Source organism: Chironomus tepperi, unplaced genomic scaffold, assembly GCF_022539635.2.
Source record: "Chironomus tepperi strain 1889 unplaced genomic scaffold, CSIRO-AGI_Ctep_v1 contig_48, whole genome shotgun sequence".
NCBI lineage: Eukaryota > Metazoa > Arthropoda > Insecta > Diptera > Chironomidae > Chironomus > Chironomus tepperi.
Window position 1 is genome coordinate 1,077,166 of NW_027226170.1, and position 11,520 is coordinate 1,088,685.

Sequence of the window (11,520 nt, forward strand, 5' to 3'; positions counted from 1 at the left end):
AAGTCCATATTGTTACCATTTGCGTCCATCAAAAAAATATTTTCGAAAATGGACACAATATGGTACTTAATGCTGACAAAGTTCCAGAGCAATCGGACACTTCATGCGGTGGTACTTCAGTCACGCAAATAGAGCCAGTTTTAGATGCCAGATGATCTCAGATGATCTGTATTATCAGTGAAGTAAGTAAGTATAAACTTAATGCATATTCAGGCATTCTTTAGAATCAATTAGTCCTATGAAGCATTTTTGCATTACTTACTTACTTACTTTCTTGGCTGAGGTTCACAGTGGCCTTTTGTCAGATTTAGAGAACGTCTGTAGACAGCTCTATCCTTCGATAACTTCTGGCAGTTCGGGATATTGATAAGTCAATCGTCATCAAGTTACTTTTTCCGCATTATTCCGTTTATTTCTAGATTAATCAGGTCCCAAATACTTTTATTAATTGGGGAACATTTCAGTAATTGGGTTTGGTACCTCTAAAACTAATAATATGATTCTAGTTTAAAAACATTCAGTATCAAACCCCTAGATAATACAGAATAGAACAAATCGATGGGAATTGTCATGGACAGGCAAATAAAAAAAAACATTAATTCTTTTGTTGTCCATTTGCTTCTACCTTAAATATTTGCAAGATTTTTTCTCCTACCTATTGAGAAAATTATTTCGGTTTTGGATATTGACAATCAATTTTAATTTAAATTCAGCAAATTCCATGTTATGGCCTTAAACCTCATCTCATCTGTACAATTTGCGTGTTAGTTGATGAAAATGTTTTGTGACTTATGCATTATTATGGAAATTTTTTTTTGTCAATTTTAATTTCATTTCCTATATCTTATTTAGGCATACACAGACTACTCAATGAACTAACTTAATGAAATCTAGTTTAATCTAAAATTTTACGTTTCGGTTTTGTTGGATATAAATCGAGATAAGCATAAAATGCAAAATTTATGTAAATTATATCCAACATAGAAATTGTCAAATATTCAGTTACTTATTCGTCATGTTACTTAGCTGAATAGAACAATTCCATAAAAATCGTTAAACAGAAATTTACTGTGTTATCGTCTCATTTACGTACATACTTACTGTATTTTTGATGATGCTCTTATTTGAAGATCTTAAACGATGAAAATTATTTTATTGTCATTGCAAAGATATAAAACGTCTCAATAAAGGATTTAAAGGATGTTATCGAGTAAAGTACTCGATGAAAAAAATTAAAATTGCTAAAATGAGTATTTATGCAGTTGCTATGACTGGGATTCAATAATAGGAATAATCAGATCATTCTTCAAGATTTCACAAGCTTTTAGCTAAATTTTAACGATTTTTGGGTATACTCTAGTAGTGCACTACTAACACTATAGTGTAAGGTCTTGAGCATTGTTCGAATCCTTGTCAGCATCGATAACATTCCATATATAATGATTGATAGATTCGGTGTCTGTCGTGGTGATCGAATTCACGTGTCCACAAAGTTAGGTGATAAATATTTGTTTTGCTGCCTAACCACTCGGCCATAGTAAAGGACTTACTCTCGCACTGGCTGGTAGATTAGCTTATAAATGACTAGATACCCTAGATTCCACAGGGAGGTTAACTGCCTTCTCAAAAGAGTGATACAGATAATCTGGTCTGATCTGCAGATATCAGATATCTGTTGCCCTAACCACTTGGTCACAGATGTCATACTCTTGCACTGGCAGATTCGCGAATACATGACTCGATATCCCTGATTCTACTCTGCTTAGACACTACAGATTCAACTCTGCTAAAACACCACAGGCAGGCTAACTGTTGAGTTCTCCAAAATTTGCATATTGTTGAATATAAGGTACTTCCGCTATCAATAAACCAACATCTACCAAAATTTTAAATTCAACTGTCGCCCATACAATATAATGTCACTTGACAACAATGGATTATAGAAGTGTAAATTTATTTGGTAAAATCTTTTAACAAAACCACAGCATGATTCAACAATCATGTCCTACAAATCCACAGCAAAAGGAAATTTAAATTTATTTATGTTTCAAGGACCATTGTGGATTCATATCCCATCATTAAAAACATTTTCAACAATATCCATTTAAGTTAACTGCTATTTCTCTTGGAGCAATAATCCATCACTTCCTATCTTTATGCTATCCTCTTAAAGCAATTTACATTTAGATAAGAAGATCTCTTTTCCATCTCTCACATTCATTTTGAGCTTTTTTTGAAGGAAGAAACTAGATGAGGTAATAAAGCTATTTTGATGTAAAGAATGGGAAGAAATATGGAACAATGTGGGTATTTTGTCTATTGACTGGATTTTGTGATATTATTATATAAACTAGACCGGAAACAACATGTCGTAAAAATGCCCGAAAATCCGGCTCAAATCCGATCTGGTTTTTACTTAAGACATAATCGAATCTGGCCTGAAATCAGAGTCATGCTGGCATCAATTCAGAATCTCGTCCATTACTTCCGTTTATTGGGTAGAGTCCATATCGATTTAAGGCTCTTTAAAAGGCAAAGAGACCACTTTTAGGTACCTTAGAAGTCTTTCTTTACCATGAAAGTATGCTCTTTGCCTGTTAAGGGGTCAAGCTTCGATCGGCTTATATTTAAGGGTTTTTAGCTTGACAGAATTTAATATTGACAACTGACAGAGAGCAGCAAGCAATATAGTCAGTTTTAGGTGCCAACAAAAAAGGACATGGATAGCAGTTGATCTGTACGGTCAGTCAAAGTAAGAAGGTAAGTAATCTCGATGGTTGTATTTGTGGGTTTTAAGGTCGATGGATAGAAATAGCTTCGTTTGACAGATGTCGTAGAAATAACGATAAATCCGTTGCTAGACTAGAATGACTCTGAATTGGAGTCAGATTCAATAAAATTTTGATTCAGGATAGACTAATGTTTGCCTGGCAGTGCTCGAAGTCGACTTAAATTTTGAATGGAGTCTAGTGGATTTGAGTCGACTTTTCTAGACAAAATCCAAGTTGATTTTGAGCACTGCAGTCTGGGAACCCTTCTCATGTGCCTTCCTAGAATGCGTCTTAATCCACCAAATTTAAAACAAATTTCCATCAAATCCAAACATTTCAATTGAGTTTTTTTTCAACTCATATTTTTCACGGAAGTAAATCATTTTTATTGTTTTCAGATTTTTTATTCTTCTTATTTTTCATGCAATAACTTTAAGTTGTTGTCGCTCTAAGGGTAATAAAATAAATCTCAAAATACCGCATTAACATTATAAAAAAACAAAGAAGAAGAAAATGAAAAACATAGAGAGATGGGTGAGGGAAATAGAAATATAATGAATGATACGTGGAACAATGAACAAAGAACTTTAGACACAAAAAGATTTTTGCTTAAAAAATAAAAGAAATGTTTTGTTAACAAATTGTTTAAGGATATTTCACACTGTTTTGAAGGCATTAGATGACATGCGCAATGTTTTGATGGGAAATGTGAGAGATTCTTGGTACTCTAGACTTGCCAATCCCTGAAACTCTCTCAAACTTTTTGTACACCTTTCATCAATTGTTTTTAAAAACTGCACACAAATTACATACAATAAATTTTGAGGAAGTGCGATGAAAATATGTGTTGAACAATTTAAAGGTACTCAAAACTTCATCAACTTCATCGTTTATTTTTGATATTGTATTGAACAAGTTGTACTCGAAAAAATGCATTTTACAGCTTTCAGGAAATTGTGAGTGAAAGGTATGCAGGTGAAAAATTTTCAAAGTGTTAGCTTTTTGATTACTTACGGATGAACACCTTAAAAGTATTGTTTGATCAATCTTTTAAAGTATTTACCGAGATTTCAGGAAAGAATAGTTGATCTTTGAAACAATTAAAATTTTTAAAATTTGAATAAAAACAATAAGGGACCGTTCACTCATTTCGTTTCAGAATAACGAGCTTTTTTAAGAATGAACAATGGAATTCTCGGAATTTCTATTGTTTAAATGCCCCTGAACGTAATAAGTGAACAGCCCCTTAAGCATTTGATATTTATACAGTATTTAATACGTAAATTAATATTTATAAATTGATATTTTTTTTTAAAAAAAAATAATATTTAAATGATACCGAACTTCCACTTTTGGATTTTTGAGAAAACCACTCAGAAAATATACTTTCGTCGATCTCGAGTGACTACATCGTCGCTAGTTTTTCATCTTACCCGAAAGTGCGGTATATAAGAATTTTAATATTTACTTAATGACTCCAATAAATCTGAATAAATTTTTAAATTATTATATATGTATTTATTACGAATATCAACATCATTTAAAATTTCAAAAGTATTCACATTTGTTTGCTCAACTTTCCTAAGTAAAAACTCTTTTAATGATTTTTCGTTTCTCTTAAATATCTTCAACATATATTCGACAAATTCATTAATATTTTGTCCATACAAAATAAGGCGTAACAACAAATCACTTGCATGTGAAAGAAAAATTTCCTGAATTTGAGCCATATTGAAGTAAGTTTCGTAAATGTTTAGAACATCCGGAAATGAATATACATACGAACTATATGGAATTAAAAGAAAGCTATTTGGAAAGCAATCGTATTCTAATGCACAGAATTTAGTTTTCCTTAAAAGCATTTTTTGCATGTCTCGCGATGCGTAAGTCACAAATGTGTCCCATAATAATTCAGAGTCTCTGAAATCAAATCGAGTAACTTCACGAAATGAGTCAAAAATTTCATAAATTTCATTTTCCGAATAAATTTGAATAGTTTTGTTTAAAAGCAGATTAAAGCCCAAGACGTTATTTACTATGAAATTAGTGTCAGTGAGAACATGCATGTAAAGTTCCTTTTGTTCGGATACGTTATATCTGTGGGAAGTGAAATTGAAAAATATTTCGGAAAAATTACTATTTTCCCGATTTTTTAATTCTTCAAATATTATTCCTGATTTTGTGAGTTCCTTAAATTCGTCTAATGTCAAATCATTTGCGATGGAATTAAAAACATAAGTCGCGTCATCATTTTGCTTCAAATCTTCATCAAGTTTATAAAAATCATGAACAACATTTTTATTTATACCATATGTATTTCTGTATAAATATTCGCTCAACAAAAGGACTCCTTTTTGATTTTTTCCTCGAATAAATTTGTCATATTCATCATCAATAAGATATGATTTAACTTGACTTTTAATGTCTTCATATTCAATTGATTTATATTTTGAAATAGGGTATCTAAATTTTGATGTGTAAAAGGTCTCATTCTCATCAATTTGAAGCAATTTTTTCAACACTTTCGGATCACATTTGAAGAAGTTTAAATAGAATGATAAATAAGCTAAGTCAAGTAAATTATGTCTTAGAAATTTCTGATATTTTGTAGTTAAAAGTTTCGCAATTTGTATTTCAAAGGGTTTTGAATTTTCAGGATTATTTAACTGAATATAGGAATCTAAAAATTTTAAAATTTGATTATTTTCAATAATTAAATTTATAAAAATTATAACTCTTAGTTCTGCTTCTCCTTCCGAAGGTTCATCATCAGCAATATAAATACTTTCGACCAAATATTGTACAAAAAAAAATTCAGCAAATGTTTTGTGAGCAAATTTGATATTTTTACTGTCATTAATGTACAAAATACCCATCCGAGAGATTTCATCGTTTGTCAGTTCCTTTGGAATCTTTTGTCGCAATATTTTAAGTTTCAAAATGACGAAATTCTGATTGAATAATTCCGTCCTTATTGCAAACGACTGATAAAGTTTCATCATATCAAAATTTCTGTGATTTATGAATGAACTGATGAATTTTGAACCAAATTCGCTATTTTCTTGCCAAATATCAACTTTTTTCTTGACAAATTTTTGATAAATTTCGTAAATATTTTCTGACTCATAAATTTTCACATCATTTGCGATTAATTTCGCAATCATTCCTAACATTAATGGTGTGTCAAAGCTTTGATCTGATCCTGTTGAATTTGCAATTTTTAAAACTTTCTCAAGATAGTTTTTAAATTTGGATTCGTCAATATTTTCGGATATTAATAATTTTTTGATATAATTTTCTTGTTCGTATTGATCAAATGGAATCAAGCTATATGTTTGGATGTGGAAGTTACCCTTAAGTTGATCAGAATACAATGGTCTTGTGCATACCAACTGAATATTCGCAGTTAAATTCCTAATTAAGCTCAAAATACCCAAAACATGCTCACTATACTGTGGTGAAATTTCATCAAAACCATTCCAGAATAAAATTAAATTTCCCGACTTGAAAAAATCTTCGAAAATTTTTCTCTCAAATTCATTTTTGGAGTTTAGTCCGAAAATAGTTTCAAGCATGTTCTCAACATCATTTAAGGTTCTATTGTCCTGATATAGATGTTTATAATCCTTCAAGTCAATGTACGAAACCCATCTAGTTGGAAATATTTTCTTGAATTTCATCGTAAACTGTTCAAATGTGACTGTCTTTCCTGTTCCTGCTTCACCTGATAAAATGAACATTTTTGAATCAATTACTATTTCGAGGACTTTTTCAAAATCAAGTGGAAGAGAATTTGAAAACACTTGCTCATTAATGTAATTCTGTTCAATACAATATCTAGACCAATCATTTTGTTTCATCTGATTGATCGTGTTGATTTGATCAGATATATTTTGACTTGTGAATTCTCGATAAAAGATTTCAAATGTTTTGTTCGATTTTGGCAAGTTGCTTTCGACGCAGGATATATAATCTGCTTTTTCTACATATTGTCGAAAATTGAAATAAATTTCACGAATGATTGCATTTTCAAATTTCCGCTCAACGTAAAATTTAGTTTCATTTTTAATCATTTCATGCACGACTAATTGCTGACCGTCTAAGACACTAACAATCTGATCAGATGTCAAATAGTTAAAAAGGTTTGAATTAATTTCGTGCAATCTTTCCAATTTTAAACTTTCATCTTGGAAATTGAAAGTCGAATTTAAAACTTTATTCTTTAACTTTTTTGTCATATTGTCCCACGAATGTGAAATCTGTTCTTGTACGTAACGCAAGTGTGGATCAGTCAAATCTAAAGTTTCGTTATTAATCATCTCAAGGATATGATCGGAAGTCAAGTGATCATAAATGGTCGAGTTTTTAGCAAACAAATCCCTAAATTCAAGATTTATTCCTTTGTACAATACAGGAGCCTTAAAGACAGACATTTTGTCCTCATCAGACAATTCATTAAACTTATAAGTCGGCGTATAAAGGAAGTAAGCAACAAGAATTGCAGCATGAATCCCAAGAACTGTTACAACAATTGAAATTATTTTAAATTTAGTAATTTTTTTATCCTTAAGTTCTAACACCTTTTCATGATGACTTTCGATCTCTGGTAATGCCTGCTGCAATTCTGGAACGACTTTTTCTCGTAAAATTCAAAAAGTTTAATGAAAGTTGTTCGTACTTCGGCTAGTTTCTCGGGTAAGTTGCGGTAAAAGGCAAGTAAATGGACAACACGTACAATCAGTTCAGCATGAAATTCTTCTTCAGGATAACAATTGTAGACGAGACCGATGATCTCTTCAGCTTTTAAATTTTCCTTACATATTGTTGATATTTCCTCAAATTCTGTCATGGTCTTCTTGTCATTCTTTGTGTATGGATTTGCCTGATTTTTGTAGATTTGAATCATGACAAAATGACATAATTCGTGAATCAATACAGCCAATGTCTCATGCTCTGTGGCAGGATCTAGTAGTTGCTTAGCTCCAATGAACATTTTACCAGAAATGTAACAAACACCTTGAGTTGTCTCATCAGTCGTAGGATCAAGAACATTGGCAGCTTCACGGTTAAAGTCGAAGACAATTTTAAAGTTTTTAGATGCAGCCACAATTTGAAGGATAATTTTGGTGAAAATGTTCTGACTTAATAGTTCGAATGCTCTCTTAACTGTATCATGTTTATCTTTTACTTCTGTTTCATCGAAACATGCTGTTGAATTGGCAACAAGTGTATGGATATGCTTCTCAAGAAATGGCTGTGAATATTTGTTCTGGATATCTCGAATCTGTCGTTGAATGTCGTAATCAGTAATTTTTTCATAATATTCTGCCGGATCTTCATGGGAACCAAAACGAAGCTTTTTACTCAACAGTAAGTCGAAAACCTCAAATGACTTGCTTTCTAATGAAATCATTAATGCTGACTTATTCGTAAAATTAAAAAAGTGACGTAAATCTTGATGTTGGTTTAGAATTTCTTCAAGTTTGTGTTTCTCATTGGAACTGATTAGTTTATGAACTTCTTCAGTCACATCACAAAACTCTTTTAATTTTCCGGTACACTCGATGGATTTAAATGATGGCGGAAATGTCAAATTATTCTGCAGTAAAATGTACAGGACATCAAAATGTTTATGATTAAATGCCATAGATTGAGCATCGACTTTGTTGTCCATTGAGCATGTCTTCATTTTCTGTTTTAGGAGAATTTCGACGATTTCTGTGTTTCCGGTCTCTACAGCGAGCAGCAATAAATTAAAGTCACGAGAATCCGCAAGGAAATCCAGTTCAATTAAATTTAAACCAGATTGATATGAGAATTGACTGATGATGCCTAGATGTAATGAAAAAAATTAATATATTTCATCTTTGTTAGGTAGAACACACTCAGAGGAGTAGCCAGAAAATGAACCGAAAATTATCGAATCACCGAATCGGTTTTTCGATTATCGGAGGGGAGGAGGGAATCTAGAAGATTCTAGTGTCCTTTGTTACACATCCTTTTCTGGAAATTATCAGTCTTCTGGACATGCGGTAGACTAATCTCAACCTACTGTATTTGGAAATTATTATGAAACTAGTCTTTATCATATTATTACTATAATACACGTCAATATCCATTTGAATCTTCTAGATTCTAGTGTCCTTTGTTACACATCCTTTTCTGGAAATTATCAGTCTTCTGGACATGCGGTAGACTAATCTCAACCTACTGTATTTGGAAATTATTATGAAACTAGTCTTTATCATATTATTACTATAATACACGTCAATATCCACTTACCTATGTGATTATTCTTCAAGGATTTAGCCAAGAAGTCAGCCACAAATTCACACAACTTCAAACTTTCTTCCCAATTCAGCTTTTTTGGATGCTTGAGTTCAAAGAATTTTTCATTTTCCTGTGATTTCCACAAAATTGACCATTTTTCTTCATTTTTAGACACAAAAATAAGAACCGGAGAATGTTCACCATATTTTCTGTTAATTTTCTGAAGATTTTCTGTTTCAAGTCCAGGAACAGCATCAGAGAACAGAAACTTGATAAACAAATAATCTGTTTGCTCAATTCCGTTGCTGGATTCAATGAATTGTAAGAAATCATCATTGGTGATGCACGGTATTATTACAGGATCAATTTTATCAGTTAAATTAAGTGACGTCTCTTTTTCAATTTCGTCACCAGCTTCATTAACATACTGAGCTAAAAATAAAATAAATATACATTGGTAATTGTTGGTTGCATTTTAATAAGTTTAGAAATCTGGAATTCATCACAAACGGGTAAGATACAATATGAGCCTGAATTAGACATTGCATTATGAGCAACGAATAATCTTTGCTTAAGATGCAAGCAATTTATGGTACACCCATGACCATGACCCGGCGTATTGTCTGACTGCTTGTATGTCTTTTTCAAATGCTGTGATCAATGTTGATGACTTTTATGAAGTTTTAGAATAAATTAAAAATATCTTGTTCCTTTATTATTTTTGGATAATTATAAGATTTTTATTCAGATTTTTTTATTTTTATTGTCAAGTTTTATGCTTAATTTGATGTCTTGTCTGTTTTTTTGTCAAGGTCATATTTTGCACACGATTGCTATTTTTTAATGCTTTCATTCACACACACAAAAATTTGAAGACCAAAAATTGGCAGATAATGTCACGCTCACAAAAATATAGAATAGCTTTATAACAAATTATCTAAGTTTAAATTATTAGAGTGGATGGGACGTTATGTAATAAGTAAACGGCTTCTTTAAGAATCTTAATGCTTTACTAAGATACTGACTTAGAAACTTAGTTTTATCAAATTTATTCACTTCTATTATCACAAAATTAGAATTCCGGACACAAAATAATATTCTAAATAATTAAAACAAGACTTACCATCTGAACTTCCAGACTGAAACCTAAATCCAACATTTTTATTTTTAGTGAATTTTTTGTCAAACATTTTCACTTTTGTGTCCATCACAATTTCATCACTTTTTAATATTTTAATCAATTTTTAATTAATGCACCTGATTTTTTGTGATAACAGCTTCAATGTCCAAACGAAACTGAGCTCATCGATGAATTTTTTTATATATTTTGGTATTCACAAAGCACTTTTGATCACAGATCTTTATAATACATTTTCTTTAGTTTAGAAAACCTGTTAACAATATAAACACAACAATAAAATGTTTTGATTTTGAATAAAATTATCAGCAAATTATAGCATCAAATCCTCAACAAATCCAAACTTAAATTGTTAAAAAAAGAAGTCGTTCATGTTCATTCTTACATTTCTGTAATCTTATAGTCAATATTTAATGTCACTGAGTTAAAGAGTGGTAGAGATGAGCAGTTCTTGTCAACTGAAAACTGCTCAAAAACATTAACCTGTTGCTGAACATCTTGAAAGCAATTGTCACTAAATCTTGAAATATTTCGACACACATCATCAACAGATTTGAATGACTGATTTATATAACCATAACTTAGTTCCGTTATATTTGTTAAACGTGTTAAACATTCAATTTAACTTCCATTTCCACTCCAATTTTTCGGGACCGGGATTTCGAGAAAGCATACTAATAATGGAGACACAACATATTATAAGACCTCAAAACTGCACTGAAATGGAAAAAGAGCTTCGAAAATTAGACATGATCTGAAATTGAATCCAGGATCAATAGAATGTAAGGCCAACGCTCTACCATTTAGCCCAATCTAGATTTGCCTACGTCATGATCATCAAGACACCCAGAAAAATAGCACTGATCGAGATATTTTGTTGCATATGCCAGAAATAGAAAGATTTTCTTGGTTAGACTTAAAATGATGCCTGTAGATACTCAGAAAATCTTAGCCTTGCTTCAATGTTTTATTCCACAATTACATTTTCTCATGGCTTGAATGCCTTGTGTGAGCTTCAAAAACAATTTGAACGGAAACAACAACAACAAAAGAGAAACATTGGATTGAGCAAGTGAAATGGAGACAATAGAAAGCTTTTATTAGCATTCAAAAAATTGATATTGCTGTATTTTCTTGCCATAGATTTTATATCCAATTTTTGTGTGTCTTACATGCTGTACAAACATAAATATTGCATATGGAGTAAAAAGCCATATTGTGAATGAATAAAATCTAGGATAAAAATTTAAATATTTTTGTGTATCTAGTTCTTGTCTAGTAGCTGTGAAAATAACAAAAATTTTTTTTATTTACGTCAGCAGCTCGCAAAAGATTTTTTGT

At 31.2% G+C, this 11,520-nt stretch overlaps 1 protein-coding gene across 1 annotated transcript; it reads right to left on the reverse strand.

Annotated features, from left to right (window-relative positions):
* Positions 1–7,344: 7,344 nt before the first annotated feature.
* Positions 7,345–9,442, reverse strand: LOC139099832 (uncharacterized). Its single transcript, XM_070652377.1, has 2 exons — positions 9,054–9,442; positions 7,345–8,603 (listed from the first exon to the last, which is right to left on the reverse strand). Exon 2 carries the CDS (start codon positions 8,458–8,460, stop codon positions 7,345–7,347), a length of 1,116 nt encoding a protein of 371 aa, XP_070508478.1. The 5' UTR covers positions 8,461–8,603; positions 9,054–9,442.
* Positions 9,443–11,520: the final 2,078 nt, after the last annotated feature.

Excerpts from the sequence above, each read along its gene's own strand:
- LOC139099832 (XM_070652377.1), bottom strand. The coding sequence starts at position 8,460 with ATGAAGACATGCTCAATGGACAACAAAGTCGATGCTCAATCTATGGCA.